Source organism: Electrophorus electricus, chromosome 2 (assembly GCF_013358815.1).
Source record: "Electrophorus electricus isolate fEleEle1 chromosome 2, fEleEle1.pri, whole genome shotgun sequence".
Classification (NCBI taxonomy): domain Eukaryota; kingdom Metazoa; phylum Chordata; class Actinopteri; order Gymnotiformes; family Gymnotidae; genus Electrophorus; species Electrophorus electricus.
This window is the reverse complement of record NC_049536.1, coordinates 26,757,943-26,780,154: the sequence shown is the minus strand read 5'-3', so window position 1 is coordinate 26,780,154 and position 22,212 is coordinate 26,757,943. Positions and strand designations below refer to the sequence as shown.

Here is a 22,212-nt window from a genome sequence, read left to right as displayed (position 1 = left end):
TTAGTTACATTAAAGTGAATAGTACATTTTAATTTAAATACATTTTACATTTTAATTACATTTTAATATGACAATATGTATTTCTATTATAATATGAAATACTATATTATTCAGTAACGGTATATATATATATATATATATGAGAGAGAGAGAATTTTTTCTTTTTTTTTTTCTAATAAATATATACTTATATAAACTTACACCACCTTTTTGGTAGTGCCTTGTCATTAAATATTCATTACTTTGTGGTGTTTAGCTAAATGTGTGGTTGTAATTACCCCTCTCGTTAATTATTAGTATAATTATGATTAGTAGGCATATTAGTATTCAGACCGAACTAGTGTAATTTCTTTCCAGAAGGTGGCACTGTCACAACAGCTATGGAATAGAGATTTTTTTTCATGAGATTTTCGACAGTACCTGTCATTATTATATATAATTTGCTTTTCATAAATATAATTTAGCATGTTTATAATTTAATATTTTCTGTTTATGTGCACTGAGGTATAGCGGAGCTCGTTGAAATGTGGCTTTTTCAAAAAAGACTCTGTTCCTGAAGCAGAATATGATAGGCTATAAAGGTAGTTTGAGGAGCTACTAATTTTTCTTTTTTTGTGAAGACATTTCTTGGCCGTTTTGGACTCATGGCCGTGGGCGTTTGGTCCAGGGAACACCAGCGCTGGGTTCATGTGGAGCTCGGCAGTGCGGGGGCGGAGAGAAGGTGTGACGCACTAGGAAGCTACTACGGCGGGTCTCGTACAACCTGACAGCGCTGTAGGTTCACATCTGTACGTGCTGGATACGCTTCGCTTCGGCAACAGATAGCAGCGCGCCAGCCTCGCTCGGGGAGAAGCGCTTTGAAGCGCGGCGCATTTGCTGGACATCGGGAAAGTGCGCACACTTATGTTTGAGAATCTGCACTCAGTTTAATTTAATTTTGGATTTTACCTAAGGTAAGAAACAGTAGTTGTATTGGCAGCCTATTGAATAACTATTTTAACATGCTAAGTCAGTATCTTTGGTCATTAATGTGTCGATGGTTTCTGGAAAAAAAAAACAAAAAAACAACTATTTCACTGCCAGCTGTTATTTAGCCGGCAAATAATTTTGACCCAACGGTTTTTTCAGGCTTTATGAATTTTAGGCACAAAAATCATGCAACTGTATCGTCTTTGTATCATGTTATGTTTTCCCATTTATGCAAATTTATGCAAACATGACATTACTGCATTAACAGAAATAAAGACGTGTTGAGAAGAATAGTGTGTGTGCGCGCGCGCGGGCTCGTGTAGCCCATACAGTGTGTATGGGAGTAGAAGGTGCTCTGTACAGAATCAGTTACATTAGAATGTTTCGGATATAATAATTTGAGGAATTGTAGTAGTACTTTTGTGTTCTTATTAATCTAGTGATGGGGTAGAGGGGTTGGAGTGATCTTAACCAGAAGAGCCCTGTAGACCAGTGTAATGTGAACGTAAGAATATATGTAAGAAAATAGCTTCTCGTGTCGCTTCGTGATGAATTGGCCAATATGATTCATGCGTACTGACAATCCATTAACAGCATATTCAAATATCATGTTTCATCATTTTGGCTTTCCCCATTCTTCTACTTTAAATTTAAAGTCTACTTTATACTTAAAATAAAGAAAGATAGACAAATAATAATAATTGAAGGAATAAATAAACAAACAATGTAAGTAAATAAGATCGTCAAGTCCATTTGGATGCCTTGTTCATGTGGTTGAGGCAAGCTGCATTTTCTGTGCCCATCTTTGTCAGCAGTGGCTCTGTATCATGGGAAAACGGCATTATACAGTGGATTATACTGCAAGACCATGCATTGTATAGTTCCATGAAAATTTACTGGGAAATGTAATAAACTGTAACTTTTTTATTGTATCATATGGTCTTAAAGAAAAAGGGTTTACACCCCTACTAAAAACATGCTAGCCTGAGCTAGTCAGCTATGCAATATGCAACTGGAACTACACACAAGACTATAGGCTTGCACTTCAGAGAAAATGTACCCATCATAAACATAAACAGATGAACCTACAGTGTAATGAGGGTCAGGGAAATAGACCCCATTCCAGTGAATCACTGCAATCAAAATCCATTGTTGAAGCCTATTGTTGAGGCGTATTGCTGATGCCGAAGTGTGAAAGAGCAACAGACAATAGTCCGGACCCCCGAGGCCGGGCTGTGTAACCCCTGCTTAATACGCCGCGAAACACCGGTGTGATTTTAGCTGGGCGATTGCATAAGTGACAGAATGTCCATTATGATCGGTCATCGAGGTGGTCTGATCGGTTCTCAGAAAATGGACCCTCATTCCGTTGAACAGCACTTGACATGTGCTGGTGTGCTCGCCAAACCCTTGTGCGAGAACCTCTCCTCCTGTGGATGGCCTTTCACATGAGTTTTCATTTACTGCCCACCATGGGTGCATGCCTAGCAGAGTCAAGCATCAGCAGTAGTGAGTTTCCCCTGCAGTTTGGTGGGAATCCAGGGACAGTTTGGCTTCATATCCTAAAGATGTAAAACGAAACAAACAAACAAACAAAAACCTCAAAAAACCTTTGCTCCTTGGGCACATTCCTGCTGGCACTGGGCTCTAATGAGAGAGGGATTTGTTATGAGATCTTAAAACAGTTGTGGTTATATCTATTTATTTGCTCTTGGTGGTTGCAGGGAAGGTCTTTGTGTATGGCACAGAGAAAAGCCCCACGGGACGTGTGTGTGCCAGGGAGGAGTGATGATTTTAATGGCAGCAGCACAAAGCCTGACTCCTCAGCGGCATTGTAACCAGTGACCGTGCCATTACTATGGCATTCATTCTGCTTCTCAGAGAGTGCTGAGAGAGAGAGAGAGAGAGAGAGAGAGAGAGAGAGAGAGAGAGAGAGAGAGAGAGAGAAATGAGCGTTTCACAACAAAATCCTCTGAGAATATGCAGTCTTACTTATCTACCTCACTTCTCCCTCTTCTCTCTTTTACTCTTTCAGTCTGCCTCTAGTCCCAAGTCTTGGCCGGACAGGATCTGTGTGCAGTAATATAGCCACTCTGGGAGCCAACATGCTGCTCAAATGCACACAGTTGTTTAACAGTGACAAAAAAAAGTTTATTGCACTCTTAAGTATAGCCTTATGGGTCAGCCCGATGGCCTGCGGTTAAAGAAAGCGTGCAGGGCGGCCCCTGTGCGGTCCGCAGTGGCACGGTCTGAGCTGGCACACATCACTACACTTTCGCTAAGCATGTGTCGGTACACGCAGATGCCCCCTGGCTCGGTCCTTAGTGGGGTGCACCGGGGGACTTCTCCCTTCCCATCATCCTTGTTCAGGCTGGAGTTGGTTTGACTGCAGTGCATCATTTCCTCCCTGCAGACTTTATTGCTCCTCCAGCGAGTTTCAGTGTGCTGCGCTCTGTACTGCACGGCCCTGTGCGGAGAGCAGCAGTGACTCCTGGCATCTCTGTTGCACTCTCACATTACATCATCAACAAAGACGTTAAAGTCACATTCAGAACTCTTTCAAACATGTGTGGATAGACCACACTTCCGAAGAAGAACATAGGACAATATGTAGTTCATTATTCCCTTGTGTTCCCATGTGCACACCCAGACTCACACTGATGAAAAAAGCAATCAAATCAATATAATAATGGCACTGCTAGGTAAACGCATAAAATATCCACAGAGGTTTTGTACAGATATGGTCAGGAATTAATTAGGACATGTTCTGTCCAGCTACTGTAAGGACTCCTGTACACAGGGACAAGTTAAACATGAGACAAATTGCAGATTTGAGATAATGTTTCTTTTTATTGTGATGTGGTTAACCAGAAAACATCGTCTGTGTGGAAAGAGCTGGCATCTTTTAATCCTCATTTGTGATACAATGCCAAAAGTTTTACATGGTGCTTAATGTGTTCTCAACAATAAGAAAAAATAAATATTATTTACATTTAAAGGCATAACACCTAAATCAGACAGATTTTAATGGGTATCTCTAATATAACTAATGTGTTAATTCCATATTCAACAGGAGACCATAAAGGTATGCACATTTCAAAGCATAATGCTTATAAGATCATTTAAAAGCAGTTTTTTTTTAAATATCTCTGAAGTAACTAATGAGTCAGTAATCTGTGTAAAGGAGACCAGGACTATAACACGGGCGAGATGGTCAAGTCTGAGTGAAGAATGAAACCAGAACAATGTAAATTCACTTCAAGACCACAAATCGGAACTTAATTCAAATCCCAGTTAAAATATGACAGCTACATGCCTGGTGTGGCTACAGGATTAGTAACCAATAGAAAACAATGATGCTTCTACACATGTCTTATTGAAGTATACTATGAATCAGAGAACATTTAGTAGAAAGGGGATTCACTGGAAGTCTTAAATTTAAACCTTCCATATTCATGAATATTATCTTAACTTTACCTTCTTGAAACTGTCACTTTGGGCTGATGCCATCCCAAATGGTAAATTATGATGTTATAAAAGTGGACATTAACCAAATACATTAACTTAACTATGTGCAGGCCTTGGAAGATGGTAAACTTCATGTAGCCAAACGGGTTCTTTAAATAAAACTTGACATTCATTTTATTGGTTGCACTGAGTAAGACGGTATTCCTGGGAGGCCAGTAAAAGCGTGTTGCTCTGGTTATTTGTAGTGAAGTGCTTTGTGGGGAATGGAGTTAAAGTATTTCTGCAGGGGCGTGCTCCCAGGTGAAGTGCTTTGTGGGGAATGGAGTTAAAGTATTTCTGCAGGGGTGTGCTCCCAGGTGAAGTGCTTTGTGGGGAATGGAGTTAAAGTATTTCTGCAGGGGAGCGCTCCCAGGTGAAGTGCTTTGTGGGGAATGCAGTTAAAGTATTTCTGCAGGGGAGTGCTCCCAGGTGAAGTGCTTTGTGGGGGATTGCTGGATGGCAAAAAAAATGAATGCAGCTTTCAGGAAGATTGTGTCCAAACTGTCACGACATCATTAAACTAACAGGCACCGTCATATTCACTGGCATCTTCCACAGCTCAGAGAAAAAGGCGTTTACTGAGTGTACACACACACACACACACACACACACACACACACACACACACACTCATACACATCACTCTGGGTCCATTCAGTCATAGCTTTCAAAGTCTTGCATGCCTTCCGAGTGCTGCTTTTAAAATGAACTGAAATGAGTTGAAAGCCTCTAATGCAGGACAAAGGCAAAGATGCAGGCTGTGTTTTGTATCTCTTACTATGAGTGACCTACTGCGGTGAGAGTTCTGTGCAGCATACCTGCTTTTTCGACTTTATCCCACATGGGGAAGCTGAAGAGAGAGGACCGATTTGCCTAACGCTCCTCTATACGGCCTATTATACTGTTCCGCTGGCGTTAGAGTGGGCCGTCCGCCCACACGCCCGCAGCAGCGGTTACCACGGCAAGCCTGTGAGCCAGCCCATCTGCAGGTGAGTCGCCGGCGCTAGCAGCAGCTGGCTTCAGGCGCACGCTCTTTCGTGCGCCACATGCTTATTTTGGAGGTCTAAAAGCGGCCGGGAATGTGATCTGGCAGGTCGGGAGGGGGGCTATTTTCATAGCTGTGAGGCATGCTGGGAGCATGGTCTGCTGTTGTGCAGAGCAGGGGGGGTGAAAACTCTGTGCTCATGGGATCTGAGGCTGTGAAGCAGCTGGTGGAGCGGGCAGTATGCAGCTGGAGGTGGAGCTGGAGGGCCAGCTTGGCTTGGAAAAGGGGTGCTCTGTCCTGCTGGTGGGAAAGGGAATGCCCTGTTGTTCTAGGACCATCCAAGGGGAGGAATAGTGGGGGACTGGACTTATCATCCAACATTTAGTGGTGAAGAATGCATGTGTGTACGTTTGGGAGAAGTCGCAGACAAGTTCGAGAAGGTCTGTGGCTCTGTTTGTTTATGTTATACTGTAGAAAGTCATGAGAAAGGAAGAGGGGTCTGTTTCCATTCATTTTGAGCCATTTCATTGACATTCTAAAAACTGCATGCACTCCCTGCCTTAAGCTGGTGTTTCTATAAACTGCATTCCAATAAACTGCATTCCAACAGAGAAACTAAAGGTAGTTTTTAGTGTTAGATGGTTCATACACTCCAGGTTGCCAAAAACTAGAAAGACTCTTCTTACTTGGGTGCGTGTGTGTGTCTCTCTCACTGAGGCGACTCCGTCGCGCCGTTACTCAGCTGAATGCCCCTTTGAAAAGTCCCACGGGTGGGTGCATGGTGGGCTGCAGGTGTCAGGTTACCAGGCCATCCTGTCGTTTGTTGTTTTGTTTGCTGTTTTTTTTTTCTTCCCCTGTCTTACATACTGAACAGTTTTACATATGGTAAATGTTAAGCATATGTTTTTACTGACAAAGGTCATAGAAGCTCCCCCTTTATAATCACTGGTATCTGTTGTGACCTGGACATAGTAATCAGGAAGAACGTTTGCCTGCACTCAACTGGTTGCAGCACAAGACAATGTAATGAAATGTCCCTAATATAAATGACACTTTCTAAATTTAACATCCTGTTATCAAAGTTGTTAAAATGTACATGCTCTTTCGCATCGTTATGCTACACAGCCGATACACCAGAATTTCAGGTCTGTGTGTTCACACCGACAGCAGTGACATTTGAAACTCAGGACTAGCATGACCTTAAGCTAAGTACGAGTCGTCCACAGTAGGGATCCGAGTGCACAAGCAGAATCTGCTTCTGACGTCACTCCTGCCTCACTACAGTAGAGCATTGCTTCAAAGTCCACTGTTCTTTATTACGTAAACAAGGGGATATGCGTAACGTGCGGCCCGAGTGCCAAAGGGCGTATAGCAGGATGCGCAGACTCCCTCAACTTTGTGAGACATTTAATAATATTGAACAGGACACTCACACAGAACAAAACATTGATCATAAACACACACACCTTATATATAAATATATAAGGGTACATTAAAGAGAAATCAACACATTATATTGCACATCAGTGTTGTAATAGCTTAATACCTGTTTAAGTGTTTCATTAGCTTAGTTCTGGAGGAGCAGGTCACTGCGTTGTTCCGGGTTTTCCCGCTTCTCTTCTGGGAACGCATCTCTTCTCCGTGCTTTCTTTAGTTCAACCAGTGGGATATCAAAAATGCTTCACCAGTAGAAGCATGTGCGCTGGGGCAGAGGTCATGCTTCGGTAGCATTTCCAATGCTGCAGCTGGAAGACGCTGCATCCCATGTAAGATCCCATACCATGTAATGCAAGAGAGTCTACCTTCATAACCCCTTCATAGTGCGATGACATAGAATGTGTGTGTGTGTGTGTGTGTTTGTGTGTGTACATGCATGTGAGTGTGTGCGTTTGTATGTGTGTGTATGTGTGTTTGTGTGTGTGTGTGCAGAGAGTGCAGCTTTTTAAAGGCTGTTATTGCACTAAACACCATGAACCAAAATTACTTTTTAATTTTAGGCTCTGTGGTGCTTCAATCTTGTCCAGCTTCTCTCCGTGAATTTGTTCTGTGTATTAGGATACTGGGTCTTAACCTAAGAGACTTTTGCATTTTTCTTAAGAGAACTCTCTAGAACCCAACCCATCACAGCCCCTAAATGAGAAGCACATTATATCCTGTCCTAAGTCGCTATGGGAATCTTTTCAAGGGCCTGCGTCCACCTTGGGCAGTGTCATACTTAATCCCGCTTCACTCCAGCCTGTGCTGGAAAGTTGGGGCGGAGCATGTGTATGTGTGTGTGTGCATGTTGGTGTGTGCGTATGTGTATGTGTGTGTGTGTGTGTTTGTGTGTGTGTGTCTGTGTGTGTGCGCATGTGCATGACCTGTGTGTTTGTGTGTGTGTGTGCGTGTGCATGTGTGTGTGTAGGTGTGTGTGTAGGTGTGTGTAGGTGTATGTGTGTGTGTGTGTGTGTGTGTGTGTGTGTGTGTGTGTGTGTGTGTGTATGCAAGTACTTGTGTGTGTGCGCCTGTGTGTGTGCGCGTGTTTTTTGAATTTGTTCACTATGCCATATGATGCTGGCAGGGGCATGGAAGGGTGTGGGAGTCTGGGGGAAAACAAAGGCTTGGCTTGGCATCACTCACCAAGCTTCTCTGTAGCATCATCCACCCACCCAGCCACATGGTGCTAACAACCTTCTCTCACTCTCTTCCTTTCTCTCTCTCTCTTGCTCGCTCTCTGTGTGGGTTTCTCTCTCTCTCTCTCTCTGTTTCTCTCTTCCTCGCTATCTCTCTTTTATGGTAACTCTCTCTCTGACTCACTCTCCCCCCTCCACTCTCTCTCTCTCTCTCTACCCCACTTTGCATCATCAGCCATTTTCTCTGAAATCTGTGTGGCTCTGTTTTCATTTTTCTTGCAAATCTCAACATCTGGTTGTGCCCAGGGCACAGTGTGAGCGAACATCTTCTTGTGTCGACGTAATGGATATCAGCTGACAAAACCACAGAGGCATGCACAAAAGAAAAATGAAAAAAGGAGAGACTCAAAATCAAGAATCACGAGGAATTGTAGGTTTCAGGTTTGAGGCATAGATGCGCGCTGGATGGACTGTGAAAATTAGAAGCAGTGGAGTGTGACCTCACATCAGACAGAGCATTCATTTCAGTCCTAACACTGTGGAAAGACCCAGCCCTGCAAAGACATTTCCTGTAGCTGCTAGGTTCGGAGCCTTGGCAGGGAACAGACAAATGTTAGCATAGCCCCATGCATAAAAGGGAGATTTGCCATGGTTAATTTATACACGTTTCACAGGCAGACATCCAGATGAACGGGCTCTGATGCTCCACAGCAGTGCATGTGCTGCGAAGTTCTCCACGCCCGCTGCTGCAGTGCCTTTGCTCCGGTCCCATAGGCTCTTCCCCGCTCCATCGTATCCGATTACATTCAGCTGGTAATTATCTGGCAGGCCCTGGACCTCCACTAAAGGCAGCAAGGCACTTTTTCTGGCATGGGAAAAGCATTCCCACTGTGGAATCCATCCAGAAACTTTTAAAGCACGTAGCCCTGAACTAAACCGGTGCACCTGTACCAACACCCTGGAGGTCCAAAGCACTGCACAGTGCAGTGTGCCTAGTACAGCTGGTTCAGATCACCAAGAGCTTGATCATTTACGGATGCTCCCTTGTCAGTTTGCGGACCGGGAATGCCAGAGTTGTAGGGCACTTGTTGTTCTGCGAGGCAGGTGACTGGTTTCTCAGCAGGTGATTTCACACGTGTGTGTGTGTGTGTGTGTGTGTGTGTTTGTGTGTGTGTGTCCAGTGATGGTTGGTGCTCTGTTCTGGTCTTAACCATCATCTCCCCTTTCCAGCAGGGGGCTGTAGTTTCTGAGTAAGAGTATGCTGTATACAAAATATTTGTAAAGCATCTTTGAGTTTGAGAAAGGTGCTATATAAATGCAACAAAGCAAACAACAAAAGCCTGCATATACAAGGACATTTCTCTGTGAAGGAGCCATTGTAAATATATAAACAGTCAATAAAATGAATACAAAAGGGAAAATAAGTGAATAAACAGGAGCAAGAATGACAGCAGGTTTGTCCAAAACCTGATTAAGACACTTGCTTGACTCAGCTGATCTGCCTTTCTGTTATTTAGCTGTTAAAATATTTAGATCCAACACTACCACATTAAATGATTAATCAGTGGGTAGAAGGCTATTTCTTATTGCCTTGCCAGGTGAAATGTAAAATAAACAAATGAATATTTACTGAATTATATTTGATTTCTTTTGTATATACCCGATTACAATCTAACATAAAATTATTATTTTAGCTGTGATCTAGAAAGCAGCTGTTCTTATACAATTTATATTTGTAATTTAGTTTAAGTAAAAATCACATTAGAAGAATAATTTACTGTTATGGTGCATGAGCCTTTTTTTGAAGACACTAAAAAAAAGCATTCTGACACAGACAGGACAATTTAGAGTGTCCAATCAACCTACTCTCTGTAGACTGTGGGAGGAAACCAGATATCCCAGAGGAAACCCACACAGAAAGAACACAGAAACACCACACAGATTTGGACTCAAACTCAAGACCCTAATGCTGAGAGGCAAACATGCTAACCACCAAGCCACCAAGTAAAACACGTGATTTGTGAAAATGAAACAAGAAAAGGAGGTCAGAAAAAGGCTACCCCTACGGTATGAGGAGGTTACCCTAACTATAACCCCTACGGTATGAGGAGGTTACCCTAACTATAACCCCTACGGTATGAGGAGGTTACCCTAACTATAACCCCTAGGGTATGAGGAGGTTACCCTAACTATAACCCCTACGGTATGATGAGGTTACCCTTACCATAACCCCTAGGGTATGAGGAGGTTACCCTAACTATAACCCCTAGGGTATGAGGAGGTTACCCTAACCATAACCCCTAGGGTATGATGAGGTTAACCTAACCATAACCCCTAGGATATGAGGATCTTATTTTTACCCCTAGGGTATGATGAGGTTACCCTAACCATAACCCCTAGGGTATGAGGAACTTATTCTTACCCCAAGGGTATGAGAAACTTATTGTAACACTAACCTGTAGGGTATGAGGAGGAATTTACTTTAATCTAAACTGTAGGGTATAAAGATCTTACCCTAATATAGGGTATGAGGAGAATGCAAGTAGGCTCAACCCTCAGCTCTTAGCGATTATGCTGCATGCTGCCTTTCAAGTATTTTATCATATTACATCAAACGCAAGCTTGGAAAAGCTATTGATTTTCTTTCTTATTTTATGTTGTACTTAGATTTCATTTGACATATTTTATCATGGTGACAGTACAAGCCCTCCCTGAGAAACAAACACATGACCTTGCATTGCAGGTACTATCCTACTTGGTGAGCTACAGGAGTACCAGCAAAGCCAACTAAATTATAACACTATAGCTGTCTGTATTTATTCTTCAGAGCACACAGCCTTTATCTTGTCTGCACAGCGGCATTATTAAAAAAAGAGAGTGAAATAAAACAAACTAATAACACCAGTATAAACACAATATCTGAATAATATTTACATTTGTGCCAGAGCCTGAAGGTGCGACCCAGGTAGATGATAAGTGTAATTACTGTGGATCATACTGTGAGGTTGCTTGAACCTAAAACAGAAAGATGCATCACCAAAAGCCAGGCAACAAACAGGAGCGGATACGGTAAATATATACTATAGTCACTGGAAAGTGTTTACGGAGCTGCATTTGAAGAATGCTAACCAGCCACAAAATTGCACACTCAATCCCCTCGGTCACACACAAAATGCTTGCGTTGCAATGTTGAATAAACATGGTCTGGTTTAATGTAGTGACTCCACCCTGCACCAGCAGTTCTCTACATCACAGATGTGTGACTGGTGTAGTAGGTGGGCCTGCCACCAGATCCGCAAATGAGTTGTGGCACAAAGATTCCTGTAAAGCGGTGAAGCTAGCATTGATTTGAACCCTTTCCCTTTAACAGTTAAAGCCACCGCAATTAGGGCTTTTCAAACACGTATTGAGTTGCGGCATTGATTTCGGATGGTGAATTCACAGTCCCTGCATTACCTTTGTGAAACTGGCCACCGTACAGTAAGAAAACCTCTTTGTTTTCATTGCTTTATTTATTTTCAGAATGTTAGAACTGTAACAGTCCTGGTACAGGTCATTTGTCATACAGCATGAGAGTGTGTAAAAGGATACCCTGTCCATTTCCGTGGTAAACAGCAGCCTGGGAGCAGTGTGGGTCCTGACAGATGGGGGCAGGACCGTTTAGAGATGAGAGGTAGGATCTGCGTGGGTGTTACTCGAAGAGGCGGCAAGAACACGATCCTCTACAATTTGTTTTTAATTCCTAGAATTATTGCCCTCCTGATGCACAGCATACTAAAACCAGGCAAAGAGGGTTTTCAATCATTTGCCTAAAGATTGACAGTTAAGCAACAACAAAGTGCAATTGATCATTTCCCAGACAAGCCTTAGGTTCCCAGAAGCTATTCTGCTTTTGTTTAACTGAGCATCTTAGGTGAATTGATTTTTATCCACAGTCCTGGTGAAAAGGCAGTAAGTCACAGCTACTTAGGCCTATGGTTCTATCAAGCCAAGCAAAGCTATGGATTTTTCCTTTGTTTGAGACATAAATATTTCCCACAGTTAGTCAAAACACGTAACATAAATTACAACAGTAAGGCAAGCCTCTGTGGGTAGGTGTCCCCGAGGCATGGGCGACTAGTTATAAGCCTGGCTGTAGTTCTTGCATATGGGGTAAGCTAGACAAACCAAACTTTCCATAGACAGACAACAGCAGTAATATGGTAGCTAACATCTCATAGCTTAAAGGAGAAAGCCCCTCAGTGATGATGCTTCTGTCACGGTTGGCCCCTCCTAGTGTCTCTGTCTCCATGGTTTCCTTGTCTCATGTCATTGATTCATTTTCTCCATTCTTGTACAAGTCTTTGTTTTGGTTTTCACCTCATTTGGATCACCTGTGCATTGTTAGTCCTCATTACGCTGTGTATTTCAACCTTGTGTTTTTCCCTGTTAGTTAGCTGGTCTTTGTGATTCCAAGCCTCTATTGTGTTTGTACTATTGTTAATGCTCTGTGTTCTCTGTCCATTGTTGAATATACTGAGCCCTGTTGAGTTTACGTTGCCTGCGTTATTGTTCTAGCTGTGTTACATGTTGTACATTTCTATTTAGCCTGTTTATTTTCCTGTTATCATGTTTTACTTTCTGTTTGTATCATCATATTTCCTGGATCCCTTCATGTTGGTAAATTGACCCTGGACCATGACTATGACTCTGATTCTGGATTTGCCCTTAAAAAATCTCTCTCAGTGTATGCGTCCACGTCGTGATTGCCCCATGTTACAGCATCGCTGTGTTTTTAATCAGTCTTGATAAAATAATAATCAGTCTTGATCCTTCTCTCATAATGAGCTCTTGCCAGCCTAGACGTTTGAAATATTAGGGTGGAAGAACGACATTTCAAGTGTTCTACACACTCTGCCTCTTACGTCAGCACATGTCAAACTGTGTGCTCCCACAGTAGCAGCCAATGGAAGCTCGCATTCACTTCCAAGCTCTGCCAGAGGGTGGGGCATGACATATTTATGCCCCTCTTTACAAGTCAAACCAAAGCACAGAAATTGTAGATACCAGTATCAAACCTGATGTCCCTCTGACAGTGACATTCTGTGCCCCAAATAAAAGAAGAAATAAACAGAATAGTGTTAGGGCTTAAAGAGATGTCAGCATTAAATAGGGTGGCATGTTATTACATAGTAATACATTGCAAACTTCTCGCAGCTTGCGTTTTTCCTTGGACTCTTCCTGAGTGGGTGTTGCTTTCTGAAACGCCATTGGGTAATTGGTTTAATTAGCTCACCAATCAGTTATCAAGAGCCTGGCAGGAGTATAATTGCCCGCATTTATGCATGATATATCAAGCACAGTTGTTCTAAAATCAGTGGCAATTCCAGCACTTGCATTCCAGCACTTCATGTCCTTACATGGGCATGCAGCTACAGCCAGCTCTATCAATTACACCTGGAACATGTCTGAGGCTTGGCGGGGCATATATCCAGCTGATATGTCTTGCCTGTTTCCAATTAGCACAATGTCATAATATTTTACAACATCAGTTCCTGCTCTCCCAAAGCGAGAGGGGAGTGTAGTCAGATTTAATTTTCAACAGGCCTGTACTATACCCCCTATTGTGAGGTCCCTTGCTCAAGTTCCCCCACAGAGTGGACAAAGGACCTCACTATGATTTATCTGTTTAAGTGAGAGATGTTCAGAACCTTCCTGACACAAACACTGAGTGAAAAGTCATAAGATGCTCTGTTATTCTAGACTGGAGGGCAGATTTGATTTGAGGGATATCTCATACTCAGAAGAAACTCCAAGTAGGTAATGTTGTATCCTAAAAATCATCAACTAAAGTACAGCGAGTCCAGAGAGTTTCCTTCCAGCACAATTCTCCAAGGCTTTGTTAGCATGAGGAAATTACATGATGAAACTACACCAAGTGTTCAATTTCCAGTTTTGCTCCACTACAGTCTTGCCATTGTGGTGCCTATACACATAATAAATTGTTTCAGTACATTGTGCCACTCTGGACTCTCTGAGTGCAGCTGGCTGTACAAATGTGAGTTGAAGTGCACGCGTCACCCTCCTAACCCCGTTACTTAATGCACTGCGATGACCCAGATCCAGCTGCTGCCCCAGTCAGGGGTGCAGCGGCGTGAGAAAGACAGCACAAGGGGGCTTGTTTACTGCTCCTGCCTAACCACAGGACTCATGCAGTGGCTTCTGCCAAAAGGGTGGCTGACAGCTTGGTGGCTCTTCTTTGCAGATCAATAGCAGTCTGGAGATGCTGAAAAACAGGACTGATCGGCACTTGGTGGCTTTTCTGTTTCTTCTGGGGAACGTGGGAGAGGTAAAATGTTCCTTCTTTAAATTTCCCCCAAAGTAACAATGGTTGCAGGGTTTACCACCTCCTTTTTCACATGGCCCATAGCACAGTTCACTGTATTGTCCTTCATTCTTTTCTGCATTTTTTTTCTTTCTGCTTTGTCCAAATCCACCACCTGATCATCCAGTCCTGTGTGGCCTTCATGAAGCACAGTGCTGTGACTGTCCAGGACTGGGAAGGGTGTTCTAGTGAAATAACCATAGGAAGGCTTTCTGGGGCTTGCACACTGCTGAAACTCTTTGGTGCTATGTAGAATATACCTTATGTGAGAAACATGTCAAGGAACATCAGTTTAGGAGAAGATTTAATAATATTGGTTTATGTCTTCACACTCATGTATCTAGCAGATCATTCTGGGTCAGGAGCTGACAACATCTGGACTACTTTGCAACCAGCTCTCCTGCCAGCTGTGGGGTGCAAATTCAAACGTGTCAATTTTGGCATATTTAGGAGCCATTAGTCAGTCGACCCATATGCACAATGCTTGTCAGTGCTTTGCCCCATTTCATTCATAAGACTTCACCTCTCTACGAGTGGGAGCTTTTCAGACAACCAAGGCACAATGTAACATATCTAGACCCCAAAAAAGCCTTTGCTTTCTTTGTATCGTTTGTATGTAGGTCACTGTGTTGGCCAGCCCTGAAGTAAATGACAGCCAGCAAATCCCTCAGAACGTGTACCATGACATCAGCATCACCAGGAACAAGATAGTGACTGCACAGTTTGAGTGCTATCAGAAGATTATGAAGGACAACAATCCTGTCAGAAATGGTAGGACAGCAAAATAAACTGACAACAACAGCTGCTGAATCAACCTGTTGTATCATTATTCAGAGCAGGTGGGGGAAAAAACGACTGCAGGGAATTTTGGGAATTACAATTGCAGAAGGAGAGAATCAGAGAAGTATGTGTGCTGTTAATGTCTGCATGTCTCAGCTTCGTGGGACAAGTAGTGTGCTGGCACACTCCCTTTCAGGGGTCAAGTGTCATGAGACAGAGGTGAAATCAGCAGGCATGAAGCAATGTCCAGGTTTTCAACAAGCTTCTCATATATATGCAAATCTTGACATTAATTCATGTCGTTTTGTGTAATTAACAGAGTGAGTACACAGTGAAATTAAAAGCCTGATTATGACAAGGGAAAGTGATGCTCTGTACTGGGTGATAGAGCTATAGTACAGTTTACCTGGACTAACCTGTAAAAACCACCAAGCATACACAGTGCACTTCTGTTTATAAAGTGTACAAGTGGTTAAAAGAGTTGGAATAACTTCATGAGAATAACGCATGTTTGGCACTGTACTAGTTATCATTATCAGATACTTACAAAAATTGCCTATGACTGTAATAATACAGTGTATGAGAGAGGATATAGTCTGACTGTGCAATAATAATGGGTACTTAAGAGGGTATTTATTTCCTCCAACTTTTAGATAACAGGGTCTCAAATAGAATAAATACTACAAGTCTAAAAGTTAAACAAATTAGATTTTTCCTTCCAGTCATAAGTTTTTAAATCCCTTTGTTATATTTACCCCGTGGAGCACGGGTAGGTGTAGCTAAATGTAAAGTAAGGAAATTTAATAAACCAGCAAGGGGTGAGGTTACAGTGCTGCCTAGAACGGACAGATGGTTGAAAGGGTCAATCATATGCAGCCAGGTTCATTCTGAGCCCTGCAGGACTCACAAGCTCAGATGGAAAATCTATAGGAGGGGGGTTTTGTGAACTGATCCGTCTCTGTGCCGCAGTAACACCTGTGCTTTCACGTCTGCTCGCCAGCCGGTCCGGTTTGCAACCGCACGTGGGACGGATGGCTGTGCTGGGATGACACAGATGCCGGCGTCACCTCTCACCAACACTGCCCGGACTACTTCCACGACTTTGACCCTTCAGGTGACGTTCCGTAGCGGCCCTGGGGCTCGGCGCCCCCCCGCCTCTGCCCTGCATTCAAGGGCTCTTATCATCCTCTTATCTGTTTCTCTTTTATCATCTCACAGACCCCTTTTTTTTTATCAGAAAGGATCTTGAGTTTCAAATTCTGTTTGTCTCCTTCAAGCAGTGCCAGAGCCAGAGGCTAAACAACTTTAAAGCTTTTGATAAAAGACAATCTCTTTCACTTACACATAAAAGAGATTGCATTTTAAGTAAAAAGCATAAAAAAGCAGAGAGGGATTATTAACCCTAATGCGATTTTTAACCAAGCCCTAAAAGGAACCTAAGAATATATACTCCCAGAATGCAAAAAGCACTTTTTTAAATGAGAAGGTGAGAAGATGCCTATTGTTGATTATATGAACCAGTTTCAGAATACCAGTCAATAAAAATGATGTCTTTGACTTTTAGAGAATTAAACTAATTCTCGCTGGTGTTTCTTTTAACAGAAATTGCCACTAAGATCTGTACGCAGAATGGCCAGTGGTTTTTGCATCCTGAGAGCAATAGAACCTGGACAAATTACACCAGATGCAATGAGCACACTGACGAGGTTAGAATGGTATGTCCTGCACAAAACACATTCATCCACAGTGTAAGAAACAATAACAACCAAACATTTGTTTGTCACATGGGTATCACAGAAGATTTAAGGTCTTGCTGATTGTTTACCACAATGCAGCACATCATCTCTCATGAACAATGGTCAAGTAAAGCGTGTTTCAGATTAAGAGAGGTTACCAAGAGTAAGGCTAGGGTGCAGTCTGTTGTGCTGTTATAGGCCTGGAAGATAGGAAGATACAGTAAGTTAATGAGGTTCGGGGGGACACTGTCAACCAAAACTGTTAGCTTTTTGAGAGCTGTTTCAGCATGCCTTGTATGCTACAACCTTCACATAGATATGTTTCATACATTTCTACAGGAATGAAAGAATCAAATAAGGATAAGGCATATAGTGCATATACTATATGTTTGCATATATATGTAAATATATATATATATATATATATATATATATATATATATATATATATATATATATATATATATATATATATATATATATGTATGTAAATATGTAGTACATATGTAAATAAATGTAGTATTATATGTAAACAAACATGTAGCAGTGCAAAGTGGTAAATCTGCAAGGAATTTGCACCTTTCTTCCATACCTCAGTTACAGAAGGTTTCTTTGAGACAAATCTGATACAAAAATTGAACTCCCAGCAACAACTATCTGACTGGGTGTGTTTAGGCTAGGGAATTCACAGCAAGTATGTTTAAGTAAAGATGTATTTACGGGAAGCCGCAAAAGATAGTATTAATAGTATTGTTGATAGCATTAATCAGCATCCATCTACTCCCCCCACCCTCACCCCTCTCTTTGCAGACTGCAATAAACCTGCTCTACTTGGCCTTAATAGGACATGGGCTATCGTTGATCTCCTTGTTTATTTCACTTGGCATATTCTTCCATTTTAAGTAAGTGCTCAACTCTTAAAAGCAGCATAAAACTCTGTAATTTTCCATTGGAGATGTCCCGCTAACATTTGCCGCATCTGGGCTCTGTTCTCTATCCTTGCAGGAGCTTGAGCTGCCAGAGGATAACCCTGCACAAGAACCTCTTCTTGTCCTTCATCTTGAACTCCATCATCACTATCGTCTCTTTTACGGCAGTGGCAAACAACCAGGAGTTAGTGCAGCGCAATCCCGTAAGGACACACGGGCCCAATGGCTCCAGTGAAAACACCACTGAACTTGATGGGCGGTTTGCGTCATTAGAAATGTGCTGACAGCTCTCTTTTGGAAATGTTTCCTGCTCAGACCAGCTGCAAAGTCTCCCAGTTCATCCATCTTTATCTCTTTGGATGCAACTATTTCTGGATGCTGTGTGAAGGAATTTACTTGCATACACTCATCGTGGTAGCTGTGTTTGCAGAAAAGCAGCATTTAATGTGGTACTACCTCCTTGGATGGGGTATGTTCTTTAAAACGTAGTGTAATCTTTAACATAGTCCAGCATTATGGAAATTACACAAATTGTGCATTTGTGTTGTGCTTTACAATACTGCAATTTGTTTTATGTAGGTTTCCCACTCATACCAGCTACAATACACGCCATAGCCAGAAGTTATTATTACAATGACAAGTGAGTATTATTATTATTATTATTATTATTATTATTATTATTATTGTTGTTAGTTTCATTTATATAGCACCTTTCTCAAACTCAAAGTCGCTTTACAGACAAATATAAGCTTTTACAATCACTTACCCACTACAATATCTACAATATCTCTAAATTTTTGCATTTTGCAAAGCTTTTGTTACTTCCAAACCTCCACAATTTATAAACCAGTGCTACCTTGAACTCATGTCTCGTAAGCTTACCTAAATCTTTATGTCTTTTTAATAACGTCATATTAAAGGAATCAGTAAAATGCTGAGATACTAATAGTAATTATTTCCTTTTTTGAATTTGAATTCATACCATAGTTGTTGGATCAGTTCTAAAACATCGTTGCTGTACATTATCCATGGCCCAATCTGTGCAGCTTTGTTGGTAAGTCATCTGAAGGCATTAAGGTTTCTGGCTATTCTCAATAATAACCTCCTTTTTCTAGTACAAAAGCAAACAAAAGATCATGTCTGAAGGTTGTTTTTACTTGTCATTTCCATTTCTGTCAGGAGCCTTTACATTTCTATTTTTGCTATGTTATTTTTGCTTGGCTATAATTTATTTAATTTTTAGAATTGTATAATTACACATGGGGTGGTAGTTCAGGGTCAGATAATAAAATGCTTCCTGATAGTTTTGTTTTAGCCTCCTGGATTTACTAATTAGTTCAAGCCAATGTGTAGAATGAATCAGATGCTGACACAAAATCATGCGAAGAATTCAATTTGAAATTATATGATAATATATATTTGTAGGGATAATAGAACGTAAACCATCACTGGCTGCCTCAACATACTGAAGCTAAATGAGAGCCTTCAAAGAATCCCAGTGTTATTCAGGCCAACAGTGTGAAGCCCAGTATTATACAGTCTAGCAACTTTATTTAGTCTAGCAGTCTGAATGTAAATGTTATCCAGACCACCAATCTGAAGCATTACTGTTATTCAGTCCAGCAATCTGAATCCCAGTGTTATCCAGTCCAGCAAACAGATGCCGTCCTTCACTGCCTCTTGTGATCTGTCCCATCAGGTCAATCTCTTTTTTCTGCTCAACATCGTGCGCGTGCTCATTACCAAGCTGAAGGTGACCCATCGGGCAGAGTCCAGTCTCTACATGAAAGCGGTGAGGGCCACTCTCATCCTGGTGCCTCTGTTGGGCATCCAGTACATCCTCCTCCCATATAAACCTGCAGGACGCATCTCCTCAGAGATCTACGACTATGTCATGAACATCCTGATGCACTATCAGGTGAGTGTAAACCATACTTGTGAAGTGACTAAAGTTGTTAAGAGCTTAAAAGCTTTACTAAGAGGCAGAGGTGCAGTGTTGTGATTAACACAAGAAGCAGTCTTGGCAATGATAATAATAATAATAATAATAATAATAATAATAATAATAATAATAATAATAATAATTAAAAAAACCTATAAGTTTTTTACTTTAGAAGTAAGGGATGCAAAAAGGGTGATAATGACATTTACAGTAGTCTGAACAGCTAATAAAAAGGGTGAAAAATAAAACACTTCCAAATATATACACCTTAATGAGAGACAGTTCTTAAGCAGTTCTTAAACAAAGTATCTGTCCAGATTGCTTGATGTAGAAGTCATAATACAGCATGCTGACCAATTACAAGGTTCAGGTCACCATGCGTATAAAGTTGGACTGTTGAGACCTCATTTCAAGAGCTGGGCCTGATTGGCAAAAGGTATATTGCAATGCATGTCGCACCGTACTGCCCTTGTAGTGGAATGCACCAGACGGGTCCATCCACTGGGTGAAAATTGCATCGGGCGACTTTTTTCCTGCAGTGATTTGATGTGCATGTTAAGCGCCTCACTGCCAGAGTGCATGAAAACATTGGAGAAATCAGATGAGGGCACCACTGACTAGATGAGACAAGATAGAGAGGAGATGCTGATGCTGGAAAAACCCAACATTGTTTGCTCTTGGACCTGACACAGTTCCATTTGTGTTTACAGGGACTGCTCGTGGCAACTATATTCTGCTTCTTCAATGGGGAGGTAAGGAGTTTTCCACCGCAACAGAGTGCAGATTTCCTGTTTGTCTGAAAGGACCCAGATCATACGCCACTGCATCATTTCCCCTTGCCACCTTATGGTCTGACACGCAGCCGCACACCCAGAGCAATGTCCTACCTTAACCCCTGACTTAAACTCTGGATAATTAAGGAACTGGCTGGGGTCCATATACACAGATTTTACAAATGTTTGAGTGGTGTTGCTGAGGAACTGAGTCCAAATTAGCTCTTTGTATTTATAAGTGGTTGCTTTGTGAGCACATGAAAGCTCATATACAGACATCCTGGGAAGCATTACTGGGCTAGGAGTTAATAGAGCAATCAGCAGAGCTGAAACGGATGTCTCCCCGCCAGAATGCTGGCTGGGCACAATGGGCCGGAAGAGCTAGGCTTCAAAGAACGGCTAGAAGGATTTAATCCCATCCGCCCGTGTAGCGTGGACCAATGCACAAAAGCAATTCTTTTAAATGCAGACAAGAAGTCAATTCTGGGGTAATTTTGTGGGCACTTTGCAAGAAAATCATTCATGTTTATATGGTGGGGTAACCAGAGCGAACCTTTTCTTTATGCAGGTGCAAGGTGTGCTGAGGAGGCACTGGAACCAGTATCGCATTCAGTTCGGAAGCACCCTCAACCATTCGGACGCCCTCAGGTCAGCGTCCTACACGGCTTCCTCCATTACGGAGGTGCAAGGTTGCTATAGCATCGACGGCCACAGTGAACACTTGAATGGCAAGAGCTCTCTCGATGCTGACAACGCTGCGCCAAAGTCCGAGAATTTCGCATGAGCCCACCGACGTTCAGCGCACAACTAGTTATCATGACGAGAGTCAACGTGAATTGACATTTACCGAGAACTTGATGCCAAAGCACAACAGAGCGTGACGGAAGTGATTCCCTGTTCTCACACTGAAAACTACCTTGTTACCTTACGCAGGGGACACGCCAATAAATGCACACGAATGTTCAGTCTTCTGCCACCTTGGTAAGACATTTTGGGCATAAACAAATTATGATCCTCCACACAAGTAAACTGCACTTGATTTTTACCAGGTTGAAATCCACAATTGTGACTTCTACTGCCAACATTAAACTGTGCTGAGATGGGCTGTACCAAGTGACACAAAATATAGTTACATTTTTAACAAAAGCTTATATATATATATATATATATATATATATATATATATATATATATATATATATATATATATCCCTGTTTTGGGAAAGAGCCAGTATCATTTTACATGTTGTAATCAATGTAGTACTGTAAATTATATTGTTATGTTCTGTAAGTTATGTTGCATTGTATCTTATCTGTGGTACCTTTGAAAAGACAAGAATTCAAGTCAAATCTAGATATCAGTCAAATATATAAATGTTTTCTGTGCTTTGTCCTAGCACTTCCAAACCTGTTAAATTGAAGCTACCATAACAAATGTGCACTTATATCTGATTTACATATAAATAAAATCACATTATAAAGATATAAGCATATAAAACATCACATTGAATTACATGGTTTTTTTTTTGTTGTTTTTTTGCTGTTGTTGTTAACCACTCAATTATAGCCAATGCTAACTGGATAATTAGAGCAATTTGTATTTTTTAGTATGTGC

At 41.7% G+C, this 22,212-nt stretch overlaps 1 protein-coding gene across 3 annotated transcripts; it reads left to right on the top strand.

The window, feature by feature from the left end:
• Positions 1-174: 174 nt before the first annotated feature.
• Positions 175-21,738, top strand: calcrla (calcitonin receptor-like a). Of its 3 annotated transcripts, none has more exons than XM_027022688.2 (13): positions 175-953; positions 14,318-14,401; positions 15,058-15,208; positions 16,218-16,331; positions 16,820-16,932; positions 17,764-17,855; positions 17,959-18,085; positions 18,198-18,351; positions 18,462-18,522; positions 18,870-18,936; positions 19,582-19,800; positions 20,535-20,576; positions 21,166-21,738. In XM_027022688.2, exons 2-13 carry the CDS (start codon positions 14,336-14,338, stop codon positions 21,379-21,381), a joined length of 1,422 nt encoding a protein of 473 aa, XP_026878489.1. In that variant the 5' UTR covers positions 175-953; positions 14,318-14,335; the 3' UTR covers positions 21,382-21,738. The 3 variants fall into 3 exon arrangements, with proteins under 3 accessions (XP_026878489.1, XP_026878480.1, XP_026878472.1); XM_027022679.2 differs by lacking the exon at positions 175-953 and adding an exon at positions 5,696-5,901 and having other exon boundaries at positions 16,820-16,923; XM_027022671.2 differs by lacking the exon at positions 175-953 and adding an exon at positions 5,696-5,901.
• Positions 21,739-22,212: the final 474 nt, after the last annotated feature.